Raw genomic sequence first — 22,120 nt, 5'->3', positions numbered from 1 at the left:
TTTTTTGTTTTGTATCAATTTTATTTTCTTTTTAATAAATACAATTAATCGATCTAATTTTGGTTATGATTTTTTAAAAAGAATTTTTTCTTTTTTGGAATATTTGTTGAGCGCACTAAAAAAATTTTTTTGTGTTTATTTTGTACTATTCAATAACGACGTTATTATCGTTTACGTTCGAATTCAATGTTCAATGGTTTGAATATCCATCCGGTAATAATTTTATAGATTATAAACCACATTATAATAGCCCATAAAAATCCAAGAATTTTTTGTATTAAATTATGATAGAAAAACATTGTCTGCAGCATCATATAATCCCATATTAATGTTATAATTGTTATGATTAATGTTAAAATTAATCCTAACCAATGTATTGATGAATTCCAACGAAAACGATATGGTTCGATAAAATTTTCTGTACGTTCACGATTGAATTTTATATAACGATGAAATTCATGAAATTCTTCAAAACGATAAAATAGATAACGTAATTCTTCAATACAAATTAGATTGGAAAATGTCATCAAAAATATATGTCCACTAATATCAAGGCCATGTATCCAACGATTACCTTGTCGTCGACAATCATCAATTGTTGTATGAAGATATACAAGTACTGTGAAAATATACAATAGTAATTTGTTAACAATGATACAAAAAAATCATTTTCTTTTTCTTACATTTATCATTGGATTGACAATGTCCAGTCAATTTACCAATATAAACAAATGATTCGACTGAAAAATACCAAACAATTGTTGCTAATGATAATCGTATTAATGGACCGGTTAATTCATCAAGATAATCATGAAAAAATGATTTGATAATCGATGGTGATGGTTTTTGATGTTGATTTTCATTTTGTTGTTGTTCTTGTTCTTGTTGTTGAGCAATTTCATCACCACCAGTACTTGATTCAATTGTATTATAATTTTTCATTTTTATCAATTTACAATTATTATCATTATGTTCGGATTTTCTTCGACGTAATGTTATCATTAATCGTGTAATCAATATGAACGGTATCGTTTCGATCAATGTCCAAAACCAACCTAATTTAACAAAATAAACATTTAAAAATGAACGTTTTGATGAACGTAGATAACGATGTATAAAATTCAATATTGATAATGGTAATATGGAAACATCTTGATCAGGTGGATCTAAACCAACATAATCTTTAATCGAACCGGCAATAATAATCATTAGTAAATAGATGGCTAAACGTATCGTAATATGACAATAATGTAAATATTGTATGATGGATCGTTGAATCCATGTTATTGTTTGTATAAGCCACATATAAATTGAATATAATGAATTTAGTATACCACCACCACCACTATGATTATAATTCGAACGTCTTTTTAATTCTTCAATAAATTCAATAGAATTTAATGAATCATCATATGATTTTGAATTGGTTTCTGTCGTTGATTTATTATTATAATTAAATTGTTGATTAAATCGTTGATTACGACGATTTCGAATTGATTGCCGGGGTTTTATTACATTATACATTGAATTATAATTATTTTTGTCGTTATTGGTGGTAAAATTTTCATCAACATCAAAATCATAAACATCATCAGCATCATCACCGGTGTTGTTATCATTGTTTTGTTGTTGTTGCTGTTGTTGTTGATTATCATCAACATCAATATTTTTGATATCAAAAATCTCTTTTGTGGTCATGTTTTTTTTTTGGTGCGGCCAAAATGACGAGGAAAAATTCACAAGGAAACAATATCTTGTTTTTTAAACATTAAGATTAGATTTGGTTTGAATTTCTTTTTTTTTTCCGAATCAAAATCGAAAAATTTTTGACGTCATCGAACACCGAATAAACATCAAGTTCAATTGTAACCATCATTGTTGTGCTGCTCACATCAAACAAGTTATTCTGGTTGTTTTGATTATCAATCGATAGATGGCGATCATGAATCCGGCTATTTCAACCTGTTGATTTTTGTCAAGAAAAAAAAATCATTCGAAAACGGGAAAAAAAGCCAAAATTCAAGGTTTTTCTGGAAAAAAGGATTTAATTTTTTTTTATTTATAATTATCATTTTCCACAATGTGATTATATTTTATCTGATGAACGTTGTTAATCCTGAAAAACATCATCAACATCAACAACAACAAAAATTTTTATATGATTTTATTATTATTGTTAACATCCTTTTTTTTTTTTTTTTTTTTTTGGTTTGATGTGAACCTTGAATTTCAATTACATTGTAATGGGATTGTTGTTTGATTTTTTTTGACTACGTTTTGATATAATAATAATATATAATAATAATAATAATAACCATGTTTACCATTAACATTTTTTCCAATTAGTCAGGTATTTATGACAAATTCACATGATCAACACTATATTTAAATTCTTTTTTTTCTTTTATTTTTTCACCGCGGTGCAACCAATGAAATCAAGGACCAAAATGATGATCAACAAAAAAAAAAAGCAAAACAAAACAGGTAAACAATATCGATAAAGAGGTAAACAACAACAACAAAAAGAAAAAACAATGTTTGTTTTTCTTCCGTACCCGATATGATTGATTTGGAAAACAAACAAAAATCGAGCAAATCAAGAATCATTCGAATTGCGCTTGCGATGAACGGTTTCGAATGATTTTTTTTACCAAAAAAAAGAAGAAAAAAAAAGATCCTTATTGTTTGATCACCGAAAAAGATAACCTGATATTGTTTATGGTGGTGGTGATTGTAATTAAAATTATCATCACCCACCACCGTCATCATCATAAAATTTTTATCGGTACAATGCAAAATTATCATTATAATTAATTTGGCTAATATTCAATTTTATCATCATCATCATTGTCAAGTTCAATATCAAAAAAAAAATGTCAAAAAAAATAATAATAATCTTGATCTTGAAGAGATTAAATCAAAAATCAAAACAACTTAATTAACGCAAACCAAAAAAACGTCATCATCAAATGAATTTTATTATTATTATTTGATTTTAAAAAAATCATATCTCGAGATCCAATTCACACAGGATGATTATTGTATTATTTCATTGGGAAATTGAAATTCAAAGAAGAAGAAGAAGAAAAAAAAAACATCTATTTCAGGTATTTGTTTTGAAAAAAACACTAACACACACACAGCAACAGACAAAGCATACGGATTAAAATTTTGCTTTATTTTTTATTATCTTTTTATCATTAGTAACGATATGGATACGAAAAAAATTGATTATTTTTTTCTTTGTTTTCATTAGTGATAACCAAAATGCTGATGATGAAAGAATAAAAATGAAAAAGTAAAGTATAAAAAAAATCTCAATTGGCTTTTTCAAAAAAATAAAGCAATCATCAATCGATATCGAAGCTCACAAACACAAACATCGGTACATTTATCGTTCATTTCGTATCGAGGTTTTGAAATAATAGAAATTAACGCCACCGACCAACAATATTGTTTGTTTGATACAGTTTTTTTTTCAAATCAAAAGATCTGTTTGTTTGATACATTTTTTGTGTGATTTTCATCGGAAAAAAAAACAAAAACAAACACTCTGTAACCAGAAAACTAACCACTAAAAGAAAAAAAAGCTAATCATTATTGTTGATCCATTCAACAAACAAGTAATTTTTCCAAATCCAAAATCATATATTTTTTTTTTTTTTGATCGATTTTCAATCAATCATTGAAGAAACATGAATTATTCATCATCGATGGCTATCATTTTGATCATGATGGCTACCATCATCATGGTAAATGCAAATGAATCAACAACAATAACAACAACAAAAAAACTTGGTTCCTATTGTAATCCAACATTAGATGGTTGTCAAAATGAAACATTAATTTGTTATAATTATCAATGTTTATGTATAAATGGTTTTGATCATGAAAAAAATCAATGTAAAAGTTTAAATTGTCAACAAGATCAAGATTGTTCAAATGAAATTGATCCAAATAGAAAATGTAATCAAACAACATTGAAATGTAATGATTGTCAACATGGTTGGTTTTTTCATCCAAAACGACAACGTTGTGTATCATATTTAGGACAATCATGTTTAAATGATGATGTTGATTATCAATTAAATGAACATGAATTACATAAACAATCATTAGTTTGTCGTAATGGTTTATATGTTTGTCGACCAAATCATTATCCAGATGAACAATGGACACATTGTAAACAAAAACCTGAAGATTGTCATAGTCATGAACGTTGTCATATATTTTCTGATTTTTATCGTATTTGTCATCGTTCAAAACATTCTGGCCGTTCACATTGTATTTGTAATCCAGATTCTCGGGAAAATTCTCATACATTACAATGTATTTATGTTGGACCAACATTTTCAAGTTTTCTAATGATGCCTTTTTTCCTATTACCAATGTGTTTAATGATTGTTATTATTGCTTATGTTGGTCATCGTTTATTTCGATCATCATCATCATCATCATCATCATCAACACAACATTCATCAAATTCTAACCGAAATAATCAACAATCAACAATGGCATCAAGAATAAATCGACGTTTACGTCGTAATATTTCATCACCATCATCATCATCAACAATGCAATTGGATCCAACAAAATCACCATCAGCATTAAATCGTATGAATCAAAATGATTCACCACCAAGTTATGATGTTGTATTACGTGAACAGCAAAGAATTCAAGATGAACTTTTACAACAACAACAACAACAACAACATTCACAACAACAACAAGTTGGTTGTTCAACATCAACATCATCGACAACAATTCAGCCATCATCAACATTGACAACAATCAGATGAAAAAAAAAGAAATTCCCCCCCCCAAAAACGAAGCAAAGGATTAAAATTAAGAGAAAAATGATTTCAATATCCGGTGTACATATAAAAAACATACATTTGTTTTGTTTTGTTTTTTTTTCATTTAAATTTTTGAAATTTTTGAATAAATTAATTATTGATTACAAAATGGCCTTCGGTTTTTTTTTTGGTTAAGAAAAAAAACTTGACAAAACAAAACAAAAACACTTATCGATCGATCGATAGATAAACGATGTTTTTTCAATTCAAAGTTTATTTTTGAATGTTTTTTTTGAAAATTTCTTATGAATCATCGGAATTTTCAAAAAAAAAGAAAAAAAAAAGATTTTTTTTTTTAAAGCGGCTGACCTCGAATCTACCAAGCGATTTGAAAGAGAGAGAGAGAGAGAGAGAGAAAGATTGGTAGTCAATTCACACATCATTTGCATTCAGAAAGTTTTCAATTCAAAAAACAACACCAACGAGCGAACATTCATTCTCAAAAAAAAAAAAAAAAATAATAATAATAATCATAATAATGGCGCCTTTTCATTTTTTTTTCTCAAGGACATTTTTTTTTTGCAAAATTTATGTCAGTTTTTTTCCAAATTCAATTCGATGATGTTCAAGTTTTTATTGAAAAAAAAGAAGAAGAAGAAAAGAGAATATGTTTGTGTGTAGGAGTTTTTTTTGTCCATTTTTAGCCAGGTAGGCCTGCATTATGGATTATTATGAAAATTAGCCAAACAAAAAAAACGATGATGATAATGCGATGATCATTATCTCTCTGTGTATGTGGTGTGTATGTGTAAAACCAGGTAAAATTTGGCTTCGAAACAGAATCGGAAGCTAATTGTGAAAATGAAAATTGTTTTTGTTTGTTTGCGCTTGGCACAAAAGCATAAATAACAAGGTTATTCAATTTTTTTTTTCTTCCATCGTTAATGATCACGATCAATGTTGTCTGATGATGATGATGTTTGATGATAATGGTGAATCTTTTGTTTCCAATGATCATCACAAACAAACACACACACACACCTGTCATATGTAATAATAATACGTGTGGTCGTCGTCGTCATCGTCATCATTGTCGAATGTTTATATGGCTATAATGATGATGATGATGAGATGTATTCAAATTGAATCGAATGAATGTTTGAACGTTGACGCCTTGTTTGGTTATTCCAAAAAATTGTTGTTGTTGTTGTTTGTTGTTCAAAATGGTGATTGTAAATGCCCATAATAATAATCATCGTTGTTTGATGTTTAGCCTGTGGCTAGATTCGAATTCATTCATTCATTTGATTTTTGAGCATCATCATCGATTTTTTTTTTTCTCGTTGTTGCGAATATTTGTTTTGTTTGAATTTTTTTTTTTTTTTTTTTTGAATGGCTGCTGGTGCTACTGCTGGTGCTACTGGTTCAAATTCACGTTCAAGTTCCGAATCCAGTATGAGTGATTATGATTTATCAAAGATGCAAAAAATGCATCGTCAATTTAAACAATATCTATGGATTATACCATTATTGGCCGTATTATTCATTCTATTGAATTTAATTATCGGGTAAAACCAATGTTTTTATTAAAAAAATCGATAATCGATGATCAAATCAATTAATCCACACATTTTTAATTGAATCTTTAAAATAGTTATGCTTACCTGACAACCAACGAAATGATTGAACCAATATGGCCATATCCAAGTGATTTAGGTTCAACAAAACCATATGCAAGCTATTTTACTGAATTTATTACAATCATTTCATTTCTTTGTAAATATAAATTCATTGAATATAATAATAATATCGATTGTATCGATTAATTCGTTCTTCTTTTTGTTTATCGTTTTTTTATCCTTCCCTCCCTACCACAGTTATAATAACAACATATTGTCGTTATAAACAAATATCATTATATTTAATCAGTGGATTTGAAAAAGAAACAAATAATAATAAACATGCAAAAAAAATCCTGGTAAAATTACAGAAAAGAAATTTCTGTTCATTTTTATTGAATTTTATTTTGATTTTTGCTGCAATTACAATGGGATCGTTTCGTATGTCTGAACATTTTATTATTCATTGGATTGCTTTATCAATATTCATTATATTCACTATTGTCTATATGTTTATAATGGTAAGTTTTACAAATCGTCATAGTCTAATAATTAATCACTATATATAATTTCTATGTTATATAGTGTCATTTGAGTCGAAAATTATATGATTATGGTGAAATTGAATCCAAACCAATAACAATGTATATTTCGGCAATTATTCATACTATTGCAGCAATTGTTTCAATCATTGCCGGTGTTGTATCGATTACACAATTAAAATCATCCGATGATATTATGAATAATCGTTTACGTTTATTTTGGTTATCAAATATGGATGGTTATGATTGGCATCTAGTATCAACAATTTCACAATGGATCGGTATTATAATGTATATTCCATTTTTATGTTCGATTAGTCGTCGTATGCGTTTATTTCATGGCTGGAATCAGATAATGTTCTAATATAATAATCAACTAATCGAACCACTACATTCACATTTTGTTACATTCGAATCTTTTTGAAAAAATCACCTTGTTCCTTTTTTTGTCATTTTACCTTTATGAATAAAATTAAAAAATTTCATTGTTTTCATTTTTTGTTGTCAAAAATGAACAAGATTATAACCTATGGTTGCTTTTCTCTGGATGACAATGATGATTATTCATTGATAATTATGATGACTGTCGTCATCATTTGACACACCTTAGTAAGTTTTGGATCGTTTTTCTTCGTTTGTTTTTTCATCATTTGTAAATCTTAACGAATCAAATGACATCCAATGTTCATCAACAACAAACAAACAAAAAAAAAAATGTCCAACAAAACGAAAAAATGGCATTATTTTCTATGGATTTTACCAATGATTTATGGTTTTCTGTGGTTATTTAATATTTTGGTCGGTTATTTTATTGTTTACACGAATTATCATTCATCGATTCCACCATATATAACTGATATTGGTAATTTTGGTCGATTATTCCCAGGTTATTTTTCCTTTATCAATCATATTCTAATCATTTTATTCATCATAACTATTGTTTATCGTTATAAACAATTGAAATTTTATTTTCAAAATATTCAATTGAATCAAAATGATAATAATAATAATGAAATACAATTGAAAAAATTATTACAACAAAATCATTTTGCATTAATTGCTGCAATTCTATCAATAATCGGTACATTAATTTGGTTAAATTTTCATTCAAATCAACAGCTAATCATTCATTCAATCGGTGTTTTGTTGATGTATTTTTGTACAACTGTTTATATGTTTATTATGGTAAACAAACAAAACGACCAAAAAACAAGGTTTATTTTATCTAAAATTTTTTTTTGTTTCTTTTTTGTTTCAAAACAAAACAGTGTTATTTAGCAAAAAAATTGTATGATTATGGCCATATTGAAACAAAACCATTATCAATGTTTATCATTACAATCATATACACTATTTCGGCTTGGTTGAGTGTATTATTTTTCATTATTTTTGTTTTAAAATTTTCCAAATTTCATTATTATGAACGTGGACGTTTTCGACGATATTGGCCATATTATAATTATAATGATAATGATGATTATCGATTGTATCGATTATTAGCAAATATTAATTCATGGATTATGATTATTGCTCATGTAATGTTTATTTGGTCGATTGGTACACGGATACGATTATTTATCAATAAAAATTATAAATATAACGATAATAATAATAATGATGGTAAATGAATGAATGAATCGATCAAATATTATTAAATAATTTATAAATAAATAATGTTCCTTCAACATAACCAATGGTTAACTGTAATTGAAAAAAACGATTTTTTAATTTTTGAAATTTGTTAATTAATTTTTTTTTTTAAAAACATTACAAATTACAACCACTTACCATTACAAATGATTGAATCGAAACTAAACAAATTGATCCATATGTAAAACCATAACGATTTTCAGTATACATTGTTTGTAGATAATAATTACATTGTAAATTTAAACGAAATGAATGATCTTTACTATCATTACCACCATTACCACTATTTGTTTGTTGTTGAACTAAACAACGACGTTTTCTTGTTAATAAACCAAACATTGATTTATTTGATAAATAAATACGTTCATTAATTTTTGCCACTAATAAATGTAAACCAAATATTATAACCCATTCATGTGATGCTAATAATAATATTATAGATTTTGTTGCTGAACCACTAACTAATTCATTAATAGCAAAACTATTTATTGGTAATGTTATAAACATTATCCATAAAAATGATTTACTATGAAATTTATCAGCCATAAATATAAACATTAATGTTTGTCGTTGAAATTTTATAAATTTTTTCAATGAACATTGTACAGTATAAATATCAGATTTTTTCATTATTGAACGCAAATAACGTTCAGCTTGCCATAAACGTACCCATAAGAAAAATATTGTCATTATAACCTGACAACCCATTAAAACGGTTGTATTTATAAAGAAAAATATTAACCAATGACCAATAATTGTAACAATTATTATAAGCAATATTAATAATAATAATATTATAATCGAATATAATGATGTTAGATCATCCAGATGAAAATAATGTCGATTTTCGATTAGATATTCAATTTCAGTACAGAAAAGTACCATTGTCATTATGTCTAATTATTACGGATTTAAAAGAAAAAAGATAATTCTAAAGAAAATGAAAAAACAAAACAAAAACTTACGTAAAATTGGTATAAAAATCTGTACACTATTTGTACAAAACCAACCAATCCATTTTAAACAATTAATAGCTGAATAATTATAAATTTTATATGGTTGCATAAAATATCTTTGTTCTGGATGATTATTTGAAAATAAAAGATCCGATAATATAAAATTACCAATATGAAATGGACGAATAAAAAGTTGTTCAAAATTTTTCAATCCCAACATCATTGGAAATGCTGTTAATAATTGTATAAATTGATTCATTTGAAATAGATCGGATAAATCACCTTGCAAAACTTTGATCATATTATCAGTATAATTTCTTGATAGATAAAGTATAATTAGATGAACGAATTTCAATAATTGTACAGTAACCATTGTTTGATAGAATCGATATAATCGATTATATAAATTTTCATTCAATAATTTTCCATTTATTCGATTACAACGATGCACAATACGAATAAAACGATAATAATCATTATAATATTGTAAACTTTTTATTGGAATAAATAATTTTATTAATGGATGTAAATGATCCCATTTTGTACGTTCAATCCATGTTGGAAATCCACTTATTTGTTGTTGTTGTTGTTTGGATATTTTATTTTCAATTTTCAAATCCATTTTGACATGATTAATGTCACCAACGGTGAATATAGACATGAAATGTTTGTTGGTTTTCATATGAAAATATTTTTTGTTTCGTTCTAAATTTTTTCTTTTCTTTTTTTCAGGTTTCACCAAAATTCGTTGAATGAAATTATCGAGTGGGAAAAAAATCGGAAGAATTTAAATTCCGATTATCGTTACCATCATCATCGGGTGTTGTTGTTGTCGTCGTTTCAGGCAGAGAAGAGATAAAAAACAATCATTTAATTCTCATTCAGACAACAACAACAACTTTGACTTTGTTACATAATAATGAAATTTTTTATCGACTTTGTTTTTTTGCCATCAATATCAGTCTAAATTGTTGTTGTAGTTGTTTACTATCACATTCATCAGAATGGTTTGAAAAAGAACAAAAAAATTTTTTTTTCTTGAGAAAATTTTTATTGACCCAAATCATTTTCATTTTTTGAAAAAAAAATCTGAATAATTTATCATTTACTATCGAATCGATTATTCATACCGCGACAAAAAAAAAAAGAAAAAGAATGAAAAAAGCAAAATGGTTAATGATCTTACACAATCACCACCATCATTATCATATGAGAAATGCGGCAGAATATTATCGATTCTGATTTTTTTTTGTGCAAAGAAAAAATCATTTCAAAATTTTCAATGTCAGAATTTTTTTTTTTTTTTTGTTCGAAAAAATACATTCGAATATTCGAATATTAATTCAGATGAAACTATCGCCATCTAACGTTCAAAAATAATTTTTATGTTTCTTGTCCATTGACAGGTACAATTGTCATCAGCGGATTTTTCGAAAAATGAATTTATTTACATTATTTGTTACCATTCTTTCATTGTTATTGATCATTATATATCGATCATTACGAAATCGATCAAGAATTAAATGTTTTACAAATAAAGCAATGAAACAATTGAATGGAAAAAATGTTTGTATAACAGGTGCATCATCTGGCCTGGGTAAAGAAATTGCCCGAATTTTCTATCAACATGGTTGTAATATTATATTAGCATCAAGACGTACAGATGAATTGGAACGTGTTAAAGAAGAATTTCTAGCTATTGGTAACGGTTTTCCAAACGAACCTAATATCATACGATTAGATTTAGGTTCTGTTGAACAATCGGAAAATGTAGCAAGAAAAATTTCTGAAAAATATAAACTAGATATTCTTATTAATAATGCCGGTATTTCTAGTCGTGCACAAGCATTGGATACCGTTAACGATGTTGATGAAAAATTATTGACAGTAAATTTTCTTGGTCATATTGCATTTACGAAAATTATTCTCAAATCAATGATCAACAATAATATGAATGGAAAAATATTGGCAATAAGTTCGATACAAGATCGATTACCAGTACCATTTCGTAGTTCATATTCATCATCAAAACATGCATTACGTGCATGGTATGATTCTATACGTTCCGAATTATCATTAATTGCACCGAAAATTCTAATTTCATTATTATCACCTGGTTATATACAGACAAATATTTCATTGAATGCAATGAATTCAGATGGATCAAAATATGGTCGAATGGATTCAACAACTGAATCTGGTTATAAACCAGAATATGTTGCTGCAATCGGTGTTGAAATGTTATTAAATAATGATCAGGAATGTTTATTAGCGCCTATTTTACATCGTAGCATTGTTATTATACGAATATTATGTCCAAATCTTTATTTTTTTATCATGAAAATGTATGCAAGAAAAAAATAATAAAATTGTTTTTAAAAATTTTTTAATTTCTTGACAATTTTGAAAAAAAATTTACAAAAATCAATCAATCATTCATTCATTTTTAGGCATAATAATTAAGATTAGCTTTTTTCTTTGCTGCAACTTCATTAATTGCATCCATAAAATCTTCATGATTAATAACGGTTGCATTACGTCGTAATGCAATCATACCGGCTTCAACACAAACAGCTTTACATTGTGCACCATTAAAATCATCAGTACAACGTGATAATTCATCAAAATTAACACCTTGATCAACATTCATACGACGTGAATGTATTTCTAAAATACGTGCACGTGCCTGTTCATTTGGTGTTGGAAATTCAATTTTACGATCTAAACGTCCGGAACGTAATAATGCCGGATCAAGTATATCAACACGATTTGTTGCAGCAATAACTTTTATATCTGTACTTGAACTAAAACCATCCAATTGATTTAATAATTCTAACATTGTACGTTGTACTTCACGATCACCAGCTTTTTCACTATCAAAACGTTTAGTACCGATTGCATCCAATTCATCGATAAATATGATTGCCGGTGCTTTTTCTTTGGCCAATGCAAATGCATCACGTACTAATTTAGCTCCATCGCCGATAAACATCTGTACAAGTTGTGGACCAGCTAATTTTAAAAATGTTGATTTTGTTTGTGCAGCACATGCACGAGCCAATAATGTTTTACCGGTTCCTGGTGGACCATATAATAATACACCTTTTGGTGGTGATATACCTAATTTTTCAAATTTTTCTTTCTGTGTCATTGGCAATACAACTGCTTCGATTAATTCGGTAATCTGTTTTTCTAGGCCACCAATATCATTATATTGTTCAGTTGGACGTTCATCAACTTCCATTGCTTTTACACGTGAATCATATTCGGCGGGTAATGTTTCCAAAATTAGATATGAATCTTTATTAACACCAACTAGATCGCCTGGTTTAAGTTTTTCCGGATCAACCAAACCGATTACCGGTAGAAAATAGGTTTGTCGAGTGGATGTTTTAATTACAGCCGATTTACCTTTACGTTGTGCATCCAAATCAACATTTGCACCATCTTCTTCACCTAAATCTTGTGGATCAATATCCAATAATTCGATAACATTCGATACCAAATATGGTAATGTTTTATTTACTTTAATTTTTTCAGTATTTTCACGAATTTTTTCTTTCTGTGAATTTAATTCATGATTAACACGCATTAATTCACTTTTCATTATTTTTATTTCATTATCCAATAATCTTGTACGACTTGTAATTTCATCTTTTGACCAACGATTAATTTCTTCGGGTAAATCCTTAAATAATAATAAAAAAATGATTAATTTGGAAAAAACTCTGAGATAAAAACTTACATCGGATACTTCTTCCATTTTAACATCGGTAGCCATGTTTTATATTGATATTCAAATCAAAAATCTGATTTTGAAAACAAAAAATATTTCAAGAAAAGAAAAATTTGACGCAAAACAAACACACAAAAGCCAAGAATGACAAAGCAAAACAATCACACACCGAACATTTTTAAATCATCTAATCATAAATAACGTACAATGTTTTAAAACGTCTTTTATGAAAAGACCCCAACGAATTCGAAAGAAGAAAAAAATAGAAGCAAAAATCAAAGAAAACCTTTGATTACATCTTTTTTATATATAGATCGATACAATTTCCCGAGTAAAAGGAAAAAAACATCAACAACAATTCCCGTACCACTACTTACCAAAGAAAAAAATGTTAAGATAATAAATAATGATGATGATGAACTTTACCGAAAAAAAAATCCTCAGAAAAAAAAACCAAATTCTGGTTTCCCATCATTAACCATCATCATCATTTAAAGGTGCTTGAAGCCACTACCACCACCACCACCACCACCACAACACTATTACCACACAAATTGGCAATGGTTGAAGACAATGCTCAAAAAAAAAAATAAACACCTAAAAAGAATTTAATCAAAAAAAACCAGAAAACCAAAGTTCTCGGTTACAAGTTATGTAAATTTGACGACGACGAAATCTTTAATCATCTGATTTATTTGAATTTTTTGTTTTTTGTTTTGCATCAATCAATTTATCAACCGAAAATGAATTTGAAGTTTTTGTTTGTTTGAAAAATCCTAACATTTTTGCCCATCAACAGATTGATATTTGGTTTTCTTAATCTTCGATAACTTTGATATTATTATTGTTATTTCATGTGAATTTTTTGACAAAAGAAAACCAAAAAACAAAGCAAAAATGAGTAGCTTAGCAAATAATAAAAATAAACTTGGCCTAACATTACCATCGACAATTGGTCAAACGGCCAATTCATCATCATCATTATCGACAAAAAATCCTACAAATATATCGACGACGGCAACGAAATTAAATGATTCAATTCAATCAAAAAATCATTCATCATCATCTGCCATCCATAATAATATCATTAATGATGATATTGATGGTGGTTATTTTCTACCACCATCATCATCATCATCATCAATTCCATTAGAATCGCAACAACAACAACAATCATCAGGCCATCGACAACAACAACAATCAACGAATCAAAATCATGTACAAAAAAATATTAAAAACAATGAATCAAATGATCATTGTAATCATCCTCCACATCAACAACAACAACAAAAATCAACGAAAAAATTGTCCGAAAATAATCAGAATAATAACAATAATGTTAGTGTTGATCAACCAGATGCAAATCTAAATGAATTATTACGATCATTAGAAGGATTGGAATTAGATGATCAACAACGTATACGATTAGAAACATTTATATTATCCAAACGTAAAGTTGGTGATCTAGTTAGTGCCGATGATTTTATTGAAATGCATGCATTAGGTTCGGGTAATGGTGGTGTTGTTAGTAAAGTATTACATCGTCCAACACAAACAATAATGGCAAGAAAAATGATTCGTTTAGAAGTTAAACCTGTGATACGTAATCAAATATTAAGAGAATTAAAAATATTACATGATTGTAATTCACCACATATTGTTGGTTTTTATGGTGCCTTTTATTCGGATGGTGAAATTAATATCTGTATGGAATATATGGTAAGGTTTTTTGTTGTTTTGTTTTGTTTCCGTTATCGATTTTTAAATATTTGTTTACCCCTTTTTCATCAAAATCAGGATGGTGGATCATTTGATCTGGTATTGAAAAATGCTGGCCGTATTGATGAACATATATTGGGTAAAGTTGCAACAGCCGTTATAAAAGGATTAAATTATCTTCGTGAAAAACATCAAATTATTCATCGAGGTAATTCAAAATAACATTATCTTTGATGATGATAAAATGTATTTTTTTCAACAAAAAAAAACATAGATGTAAAACCATCGAATATATTGGTAAATTCACGTGGTGAGATAAAAATTTGTGATTTTGGTGTTAGCCGACAATTAACCGATTCGATGGCCAATTCATTTGTCGGTACACGTTCTTATATGTCGGTATGTTATCTTTTTTTTTAATAATTGAAAGTAATGATAATACTTTTGTTGTTGTTGTTAGCCCGAACGTTTACAAGGAATGGATTATTCAGTACAATCAGATATATGGAGTTTTGGTTTATCAGTAGTCGAAATGGCATTAGGACGTTATCCAATACCACCACCAAATGAAAAAGTATTGCGTATGATATTTGGTGATGTTTATGATCCAAAATTAGATCATCCATCATCAACAACATCGTCGGCAAGACAACAACAAGCATCATCTTCGACATCATCAACAACATCATCACCTTCAATCATTCCAGAATCATCATCATCATCACAACAACAGAATTTTGGCTCAAATCATAGTAATAGTAGTGGAAGCGGTGGTGGTGGTAGTGATTATTTAGCCGTACAACCATTATCAATATTTGCTCAATTGGATTATATTGTTTTGGATCCACCACCAACATTACCATTGAGCGTATTTAGTCGTGAATTTAAAGATTTTGTTGATTCTTGTTTGAAAAAGAATCCAAGTGAACGACCGGATCTTAATGGTTTAATGGTAAGTGTCATTTTTTTATTGTTGATTTTTTTCAAATTCAATATTATTTTTCGAAAAAAAAATTCTAGAATCATCCATATATAAAACGTTCGGAACAGGAAAAATTAGATATTGCACCTTGGATATGTAAAGTGATGAATTTAAAACCACCACCACAAGATACGGTTACAACATCAACGTTTCATATATCAAAAGATTCATCGATGATGACGACGACGAATAATTTATGCAGCTCTAATAACAATAATAATGATAATGATGATGATGAAAGCAATAGTCGTCAAATTAGACGACAACAACAATCAAATACAAATATAAGCAGCTGATTGATTGATTGATCGATTCGAAAACATAATTGCACATCATCGCCTACCACCTTTGAACCTTGAATCCGAATAATCATCATCTTTTGAATTGAAAAAAAAACAATAATGTGATTCTTTCATCCCCCCTATATTTCTTTTTTCTTCTTCACATCATACACACACATAGACAGACATTCACAATTAATTTTAATTCCGATTCCAAATCGAAATCACATTACAGAAAACAGTGAAAACTTGAAAAAAAAATCAATCAATTTAGATCATCATCATATAAATTATTAATTTCTTTGGATTTTTCAAAAAAATAGCGCCAAAAAAAAATCAATATTCCTTTACTTTTTCTCCAATCAATCAATCATTCATTATTGTAATTTGTGTGTTTGTTTGTGTGTGTGTTTTTTTCTTATGTGTGACCTGTGCACGTGTTTGTATTTTTTGAACTTCTTCATTTTTTTCAATTGTTTTGCTTTTATTTAACACAATAATTCACATGTGGACAACTTGGAAGTTGGCATTTTCCCCCCTTTCCCGAAAAACGAATGAATTTCTTGTAAAAAACAAACAAAACAATCTCGATTTATTTTAAAGTTTTTATTTGAATTATTTAAATTGCAAAAAAAAATAACAAAAATTTTTAATTAAACAAAAAAAAAAAGAATTATTCGTAATGAAAGAAAAAAAAAGAAAGAAAGTGTGTATTGAGATCATACCTTGAACAATCAAAAAATATTTTTCAAGGAATAGGAATCTGTCGTTCACCAGCCAATAGATACATGATAAAAAATTTATACAACAAATATGTACCAAGAAGACTTTTTTGTCTTGTATTTAATTGTAATCGTTGTCGATATGTACCGGCAATCTGATTAGTTAGATTAAATAATCCAATTGTTTCTATTATTAATGCTTCACGTGTTTGTGCTTCATCCGATGTAATACCTTGACAATCGTGTAAAGAAATCGGTCCTAAACCTTGATCCCATATTGACCAGATTCGTTTGATTTTTGGTTTTATATCCAATTTTGTTGTTTTCGATTGTTGTTGTTGTTGTTGTTTAATACGTTCACTATATGCATCAATAAAATGTTGATATGGACGATCATTTTTACCTTTACCAACATAAAATATTGATGATATAAATCGATAAAATAGCCTATAATCATTAATCATTTCACTGAATTTATTCATTGAATCATCATCATTATTCATCATTGTTTGATCACAAGTTCGTAATAATAGATTTACTTGTGCAGGTAGATTTTTTGTTATTGATGGATCCAATAATAAATAAACAAAATATGTTTGATTTGATTTGATTGTAAATTTTTTCTTTCCATTTTTACATGTAGAAAATTCGGAATTATTATTTGTAGAAAATTGTTCAATCAATTGCATTTCATATTTTTGTGATTCAATGAATGGAAATTTTCTTGATCGAATCAAATCAAATTCAATATTATAATTAGCCATTTTGGTAAGAATTTCATTATTATTATCTGTGGATATTTCATTGATTTCTGGTACCGATGATTCGGGTTGCTGTTTTTGTTCATGTTCTTTGCACAGTTTATGAAATTTTCGTTGATAACAACGACGTGTTTGTGCATTTAATGGACCAGAAATTTCAAATCCAACATGATTTAATTCTTGTCGAAGTTGTGTATCGTTCATTTTTAAAATAAATTCTTCAATCGATGATGCAGTTGATTGGGTAGATGATGATGATTCATTCGATATATCTAAATTCAATGGACTAGCAACAGATTCGTATCGATGTTCAACTAATTCAACATCATCTTTCCAAACAGTAACGGTTTCGAAACTATTATTGATAATAGATTTTTTATCTTTATCATTGATCATTGTCGATTCATCTTTACGATGATTATCATCATTCTTGTTGATATTCGAATCATTATTGGTAGTGGCCACAATTTGTTGTGATGAATGATGATGATGATGATGATAGAATGCTTGATTTAATAGCTCTTGAAAACTACGAAACGATGATGATGATGTGGAATTTGCTTCCGATGGTAATGTTGCAATCGATATATTCGAATTGAAACGATCAACCGGCAATTGATTGAGTGAAATTGATGAAAGATTTGCCGAACTTTGTCGACCAATTGATGGAGATTTTGGATAGTCCATACTTGATATTGCCGATGATGATGATTGATGAGCTAAAGAACTATTAACATCATCATCATTATCAATTTGATAATTATAATCATCAACATTATCTTGTGCAACAGGTCGACGTACAGCATAATAATAATCATTTTCATTTTCATTATGATCATAATGATTATATGGATTTGGACGTGAAAATTCTAAACGTGATTCAATCGATTCATAAATAGATTGTTTAACCAATTGAAACAATTGATCATTTCCAACATTCCGGGCATAGTCCTGTACATTTTGTCCATTACAATCACAAATTAAAAGATCTGTTCCATGAAAAATTAATGCTTTAAGCATCGATATATTTTGCCATTGAATAGCAATATGTGCAGCTGTCATATTATATTGACCATCAATCGATGCACGATAATCGATATCAAAATGATCATAACCACGCATAATATCGATAAATTTATGAAATATATTCGATCGAATATCAACATCTATTGAATTTTCACGTGATGCTATTATATGCAATATATTCATTTGTGTATCCGATTCATCATCTTCGATAATATATTGATTAATATCATTGCCATATGGTTCAATGATTTCTTTAAACTGCGCTCTAAACAAAAAGAAAAACGACAAACAAACAAAAACGATTTTCGAAAATGAGAAAAAAACAAAAAAACTTACAAATTATCTGAAGTAATGGCCTGATTGATCGATTGAACAATTTCCATTATTGCCATCGATTGATCTATACTTGTTGACATGATTGATTTTTCTGTTCTAAATAAACTAATCTGATTGATAGAAAAAAATGGGTAACAAATCTGACATCAGATGATTGCATCAGCGATGAGATAAATTCGAATTCTCATCAGACAATATTGTCAAACGGTTTTGACCCGTCATTTATGAACAAACAATTCAACAATGATGATGATGTTGTTGTTGTCGTTCGATGTCTTTCTTTTCTTTTATTTGCAAAATCTGTTTCGCATGCTTCATTCCTCGAATATCAACAATTTTTTTTTGGTGGTAACAAAAATTCAAAAAACTTGATTGATTTTTTTTTGAATTTAACAATTCGCATCGACGAATACGGATCTATTACGTTTTGTTAAAGATCGATTGACACCATCGTCATCGTCATCAAACATCATGTCGACCGATAAATTATTGACCATCATACGATCACATTCATTACAAGGTTTGTTTTCATTCATTTATTGTTTTTTCTTTATTTATTTCTTTGTTTGAATTTAATCATTTTGATCAATACAAAAAAAACACACACAGGTCAATATACACAGATGGCCGAGTTTATATTTAGTGATATATCATTTAAAAATTCATTAATTGTTGATGAATTGATTCGAAATCTTGATATCCAAGAGAATACGGTCGCTATTTTATATTTGTAAGTTTTCTTCTTTCATTTTTTTCAATTTGAAAATTGATTTTTTTTTGCACTAGACTTTGTCGACAACAAACTAATCAACAAAAAGATAACCAAAATGGCGGTGGTGTCACAAGTTCATCATCATCCTTATTGACATCAACAACAAGCTCATCCAACAGTAACAACAATAATATTACGGCTAATCCAACAAAATCATCATCATCATTATTATCATCATCGTCGTCATCATCAAGACAATCAATATCACAAATAATTGAATTTATTAATGATTGTAATGAACATCAGATTAAACAGGCACCGAATGATTGTAGGTTTATCAATATTTCGTTTTTTTTCCATATTGAAACTAATAATTTTTCTTTTTCCAGTTGCATCTTTATGTCATTCATTAACTGAATATCTAATGGATAATGATCAACCATTAAAAGGTTTAGATCCATTATCAAAAGCTATACAAAAAGTACAACAATCATCAACACAATTAACATCAATACATACGGATCTATTGAAATTAGCATTGATTGGAAAATGTTTAAAACCTGCATTAACATTTCTTGATATCGATATAACCGATATAAGCCGTGAAAATGATTGTTATGATGTTAAATATTTTCTTTCATATTATTATTATGGTGGAATTATTTATTCAATTCTACAGAATTATGAACGTGCTTTTCTTTTCTTTCAAACGGTATTATCGGTAACAGGTGCGGCCATTTCACAAATTTCGATTGAAGCATATAAGAAATATATTCTTATTTCATTATTACAAAATGGTCGTGTTTTACCATTGATGGCAAAACAGGTGAATACCTATCTAAATCGTTCAGTAAAACCATTTTGTGGTCCATATAATATGTTAATTACTGCATATACAAATGGTTCGATTGAAACATTGAATGATATTTTTGATACTTATCGTAATGATTATCAAGATGATCAAAATATTGGCCTTGTCAAACAGGTGATCGGTTCATTGGTCAAAGTAAAGATGCAAAAATTGACCAAAACATTTATGACATTATCATTGAAAGATATGGCACAACGTGTTCATTTACCTAATGTTGAAGAAGCGGAAAAGAAAATTCTTCATATGGTGAGTAAAAAAAATTAATCAACCAATGAATTATTAATAATTATTTTTTTGCGTTATTCTTTTTACAAATAAAGATTGAAAATGGTGAAATATTTGCACAGATTAATCAAAAAGATGGAATGGTTGAATTTCATGATAATCCGGAAAAATATGATTCATTACAAATGTATAAAATGATTGAAGAACAGATTAACAAATGTATGTGTTTGAATGAAAAATTGAAACTATTAGATCAGGATATAGCTATTAATCCTAAATATATACAAAAAATGCGTAATAATGATGGTGATTTAGTTTGATTTATTGTATTGAAGCTGATTAATTACAAAAAAATCACTTGATGATCTTTACTTTTTTTCATTTGAAAAATTTCAAATAAAAAGATGTTTTTTTTTTAAAAAAAAAAATACGCAAAAACGTCCTATTTGAACGGATTCTATACTTTTTTATTATTATCCAACTTTCAGCTGTGTTTTTGTTTGTTCTTTTGTTGATGTTGTTGTTGTTGTTGTTTAGCAATTTTATCGTCGTCGTTGGTTTATGATGCTATCAACATTTTATAATCATCATCATCATCATATCAACATCGTCAAACAAAAAGAAAAAAAATTAGGGAAACAAACAAAAATGTTCACCATCATCATTACGATTATCGATTGAATGTGTGGTACAAATGATGATGATATTTAGTGTTTAGTGTTTAGAGTTTTCTGGATGCAGCAGCAAAAAAATATTCATTTTTTCTTCTTCTTTACATTCATTAACTCTTTATTCTAATGATTCCCAATTGAAATCATATTTTGGAACCACCACAACAACAACAAAAAAACGAAGGATAACCACTTTTTTTATCATTATTATTGTTTTGTTGTTGTTGTTGTGATTGTTGCATCTAATTAATTTCTGATTCGGATCAAATTCATTTTGATTTTTGTCTTCAAATTCTACAAAAAAAGGGGTAAGTGCATTTGATGATTTTTTTTGGTTGACAAAAATTGTAATTTTTTCTCTACATTTTGTGTGATGAAAAGAATCATTTCCACATTCAACATTCCATTCATTTTTTTCTATCGGTGGCTTTTGTTTTTTAAAAAAAAATCTATCCCCAAAAATATGATTGACGATTCGTAAGTTGATGAATTTTATGAATTTTCCAAATTTGTAA

At 27.9% G+C, this 22,120-nt stretch overlaps 10 protein-coding genes across 13 annotated transcripts in view; 6 read left to right on the top strand and 4 right to left on the bottom strand.

Moving 5' to 3' along the window:
• Pmi (Transmembrane protein Pmi) overlaps positions 1-22,120 on the top strand; it is a 41,676-nt gene that overhangs the window by 18,223 nt on the left and 1,333 nt on the right. The window contains exons 1-2 of one of the 2 annotated variants that reach the window (XM_075823181.1): positions 21,898-21,913; positions 21,987-22,082. In XM_075823181.1, coding sequence (XP_075679296.1) covers positions 22,069-22,082 — 14 coding nt within the window. In that variant the 5' untranslated portion in view covers positions 21,898-21,913; positions 21,987-22,068. Of the gene's footprint in view, positions 1-21,897; positions 21,914-21,986; positions 22,083-22,120 lie in introns of those variants that run through there. The other variant, XM_075823182.1, reaches the window with a different exon arrangement.
• Positions 17-1,954, bottom strand: LOC113796569 (uncharacterized). The gene is made up of 2 exons (XM_027346868.2): positions 684-1,954; positions 17-619 (listed from the first exon to the last, which is right to left on the bottom strand). The coding sequence occupies exons 1-2, from the start codon at positions 1,696-1,698 to the stop codon at positions 165-167; spliced, it is 1,470 nt and encodes a 489-aa protein (XP_027202669.2). The 5' UTR covers positions 1,699-1,954; the 3' UTR covers positions 17-164.
• On the top strand, positions 2,981-4,965 carry LOC113796576 (uncharacterized). Its single transcript, XM_075823175.1, has 2 exons — positions 2,981-3,107; positions 3,257-4,965. The coding sequence occupies exon 2, from the start codon at positions 3,696-3,698 to the stop codon at positions 4,797-4,799; it is 1,104 nt and encodes a 367-aa protein (XP_075679290.1). The 5' UTR covers positions 2,981-3,107; positions 3,257-3,695; the 3' UTR covers positions 4,800-4,965.
• LOC113796584 (uncharacterized) lies at positions 6,099-7,451 on the top strand. Its single transcript, XM_027346886.2, has 4 exons — positions 6,099-6,364; positions 6,451-6,572; positions 6,674-6,936; positions 7,001-7,451. The coding sequence occupies exons 1-4, from the start codon at positions 6,189-6,191 to the stop codon at positions 7,319-7,321; spliced, it is 882 nt and encodes a 293-aa protein (XP_027202687.2). The 5' UTR covers positions 6,099-6,188; the 3' UTR covers positions 7,322-7,451.
• On the bottom strand, positions 8,233-10,566 carry LOC142645815 (uncharacterized). The gene is made up of 3 exons (XM_075823160.1): positions 9,573-10,566; positions 8,746-9,503; positions 8,233-8,658 (listed from the first exon to the last, which is right to left on the bottom strand). The coding sequence occupies exons 1-3, from the start codon at positions 10,243-10,245 to the stop codon at positions 8,599-8,601; spliced, it is 1,491 nt and encodes a 496-aa protein (XP_075679275.1). The 5' UTR covers positions 10,246-10,566; the 3' UTR covers positions 8,233-8,598.
• On the top strand, positions 10,552-11,953 carry LOC142644804 (dehydrogenase/reductase SDR family protein 7-like). Of its 3 annotated transcripts, none has more exons than XM_075823180.1 (2): positions 10,552-10,570; positions 10,970-11,953. In XM_075823180.1, exon 2 carries the CDS (start codon positions 11,001-11,003, stop codon positions 11,925-11,927), a length of 927 nt encoding a protein of 308 aa, XP_075679295.1. In that variant the 5' UTR covers positions 10,552-10,570; positions 10,970-11,000; the 3' UTR covers positions 11,928-11,953. The 3 variants fall into 3 exon arrangements, with proteins under 3 accessions (XP_075679295.1, XP_075679294.1, XP_075679293.1); XM_075823179.1 differs by lacking the exon at positions 10,552-10,570 and adding an exon at positions 10,704-10,735; XM_075823178.1 differs by lacking the exon at positions 10,552-10,570 and adding an exon at positions 10,765-10,847.
• Positions 11,933-13,468, bottom strand: Rpt5 (26S proteasome regulatory subunit Rpt5). The gene is made up of 2 exons (XM_075823166.1): positions 13,309-13,468; positions 11,933-13,251 (listed from the first exon to the last, which is right to left on the bottom strand). The coding sequence occupies exons 1-2, from the start codon at positions 13,342-13,344 to the stop codon at positions 12,010-12,012; spliced, it is 1,278 nt and encodes a 425-aa protein (XP_075679281.1). The 5' UTR covers positions 13,345-13,468; the 3' UTR covers positions 11,933-12,009.
• On the top strand, positions 13,591-16,457 carry LOC113796565 (dual specificity mitogen-activated protein kinase kinase 1-like). Its single transcript, XM_027346862.2, has 5 exons — positions 13,591-15,018; positions 15,097-15,226; positions 15,293-15,417; positions 15,479-15,970; positions 16,039-16,457. The coding sequence occupies exons 1-5, from the start codon at positions 14,197-14,199 to the stop codon at positions 16,294-16,296; spliced, it is 1,827 nt and encodes a 608-aa protein (XP_027202663.2). The 5' UTR covers positions 13,591-14,196; the 3' UTR covers positions 16,297-16,457.
• On the bottom strand, positions 16,820-19,267 carry LOC113796563 (uncharacterized). The gene is made up of 2 exons (XM_075823151.1): positions 19,127-19,267; positions 16,820-19,055 (listed from the first exon to the last, which is right to left on the bottom strand). The coding sequence occupies exons 1-2, from the start codon at positions 19,204-19,206 to the stop codon at positions 17,030-17,032; spliced, it is 2,106 nt and encodes a 701-aa protein (XP_075679266.1). The 5' UTR covers positions 19,207-19,267; the 3' UTR covers positions 16,820-17,029.
• On the top strand, positions 19,394-21,293 carry CSN3 (COP9 signalosome subunit 3). The gene is made up of 5 exons (XM_027346889.2): positions 19,394-19,646; positions 19,736-19,856; positions 19,913-20,166; positions 20,228-20,955; positions 21,030-21,293. Exons 1-5 carry the CDS (start codon positions 19,598-19,600, stop codon positions 21,252-21,254), a joined length of 1,377 nt encoding a protein of 458 aa, XP_027202690.2. The 5' UTR covers positions 19,394-19,597; the 3' UTR covers positions 21,255-21,293.

The sequence above is a fragment of the Dermatophagoides pteronyssinus genome, unplaced genomic scaffold, assembly GCF_027571235.1.
Source record: "Dermatophagoides pteronyssinus isolate colony J.1.1.1.1 unplaced genomic scaffold, Derpt_VIB-CSIC_2022.12 sq0024, whole genome shotgun sequence".
Lineage (NCBI taxonomy): Eukaryota > Metazoa > Arthropoda > Arachnida > Sarcoptiformes > Pyroglyphidae > Dermatophagoides > Dermatophagoides pteronyssinus.
The sequence above is the reverse complement of the archived record's forward strand: the minus strand, read 5'-3'. Positions and strand labels throughout refer to the sequence as shown.

Bases quoted from the DNA above. Each gene is read 5' to 3' on its own strand.
- LOC113796569 (XM_027346868.2), bottom strand. From the start codon at position 1,698: ATGACCACAAAAGAGATTTTTGATATCAAAAATATTGATGTTGATGAT. The intron at 620-683 runs GTAAGAAAAAGA...ATATTTTCACAG, and splicing joins TTGTCAATCCAATGATAAAT to TACTTGTATATCTTCATACA.
- LOC113796576 (XM_075823175.1), top strand. From the start codon at position 3,696: ATGAATTATTCATCATCGATGGCTATCATTTTGATCATGATGGCTACC.
- LOC113796584 (XM_027346886.2), top strand. From the start codon at position 6,189: ATGGCTGCTGGTGCTACTGCTGGTGCTACTGGTTCAAATTCACGTTCA. The intron at 6,365-6,450 runs GTAAAACCAATG...TCTTTAAAATAG, and splicing joins CTATTGAATTTAATTATCGG to TTATGCTTACCTGACAACCA. The intron at 6,573-6,673 runs GTAAATATAAAT...TCCCTACCACAG, and splicing joins TACAATCATTTCATTTCTTT to TTATAATAACAACATATTGT.
- LOC142645815 (XM_075823160.1), bottom strand. From the start codon at position 10,245: ATGAAAACCAACAAACATTTCATGTCTATATTCACCGTTGGTGACATT. The intron at 9,504-9,572 runs GTAAGTTTTTGT...CGTAATAATTAG, and splicing joins GATTTTTATACCAATTTTAC to ACATAATGACAATGGTACTT. The intron at 8,659-8,745 runs GTAAGTGGTTGT...TTTCAATTACAG, and splicing joins CGATTCAATCATTTGTAATG to TTAACCATTGGTTATGTTGA.
- LOC142644804 (XM_075823178.1), top strand. From the start codon at position 10,780: ATGCGGCAGAATATTATCGATTCTGATTTTTTTTTGTGCAAAGAAAAA. The intron at 10,848-10,969 runs GTCAGAATTTTT...GTCCATTGACAG, and splicing joins ATCATTTCAAAATTTTCAAT to GTACAATTGTCATCAGCGGA.
- Rpt5 (XM_075823166.1), bottom strand. From the start codon at position 13,344: ATGGCTACCGATGTTAAAATGGAAGAAGTATCCGAT. The intron at 13,252-13,308 runs GTAAGTTTTTAT...TTATTATTTAAG, and splicing joins AAATGGAAGAAGTATCCGAT to GATTTACCCGAAGAAATTAA.
- LOC113796565 (XM_027346862.2), top strand. From the start codon at position 14,197: ATGAGTAGCTTAGCAAATAATAAAAATAAACTTGGCCTAACATTACCA. The intron at 15,019-15,096 runs GTAAGGTTTTTT...CATCAAAATCAG, and splicing joins ATATCTGTATGGAATATATG to GATGGTGGATCATTTGATCT. The intron at 15,418-15,478 runs GTATGTTATCTT...TGTTGTTGTTAG, and splicing joins GTACACGTTCTTATATGTCG to CCCGAACGTTTACAAGGAAT.
- LOC113796563 (XM_075823151.1), bottom strand. From the start codon at position 19,206: ATGTCAACAAGTATAGATCAATCGATGGCAATAATGGAAATTGTTCAA. The intron at 19,056-19,126 runs GTAAGTTTTTTT...CTTTTTGTTTAG, and splicing joins GCCATTACTTCAGATAATTT to AGCGCAGTTTAAAGAAATCA.
- CSN3 (XM_027346889.2), top strand. From the start codon at position 19,598: ATGTCGACCGATAAATTATTGACCATCATACGATCACATTCATTACAA. The intron at 19,647-19,735 runs GTTTGTTTTCAT...AAACACACACAG, and splicing joins ACGATCACATTCATTACAAG to GTCAATATACACAGATGGCC. The intron at 20,956-21,029 runs GTGAGTAAAAAA...TTACAAATAAAG, and splicing joins AAAAGAAAATTCTTCATATG to ATTGAAAATGGTGAAATATT.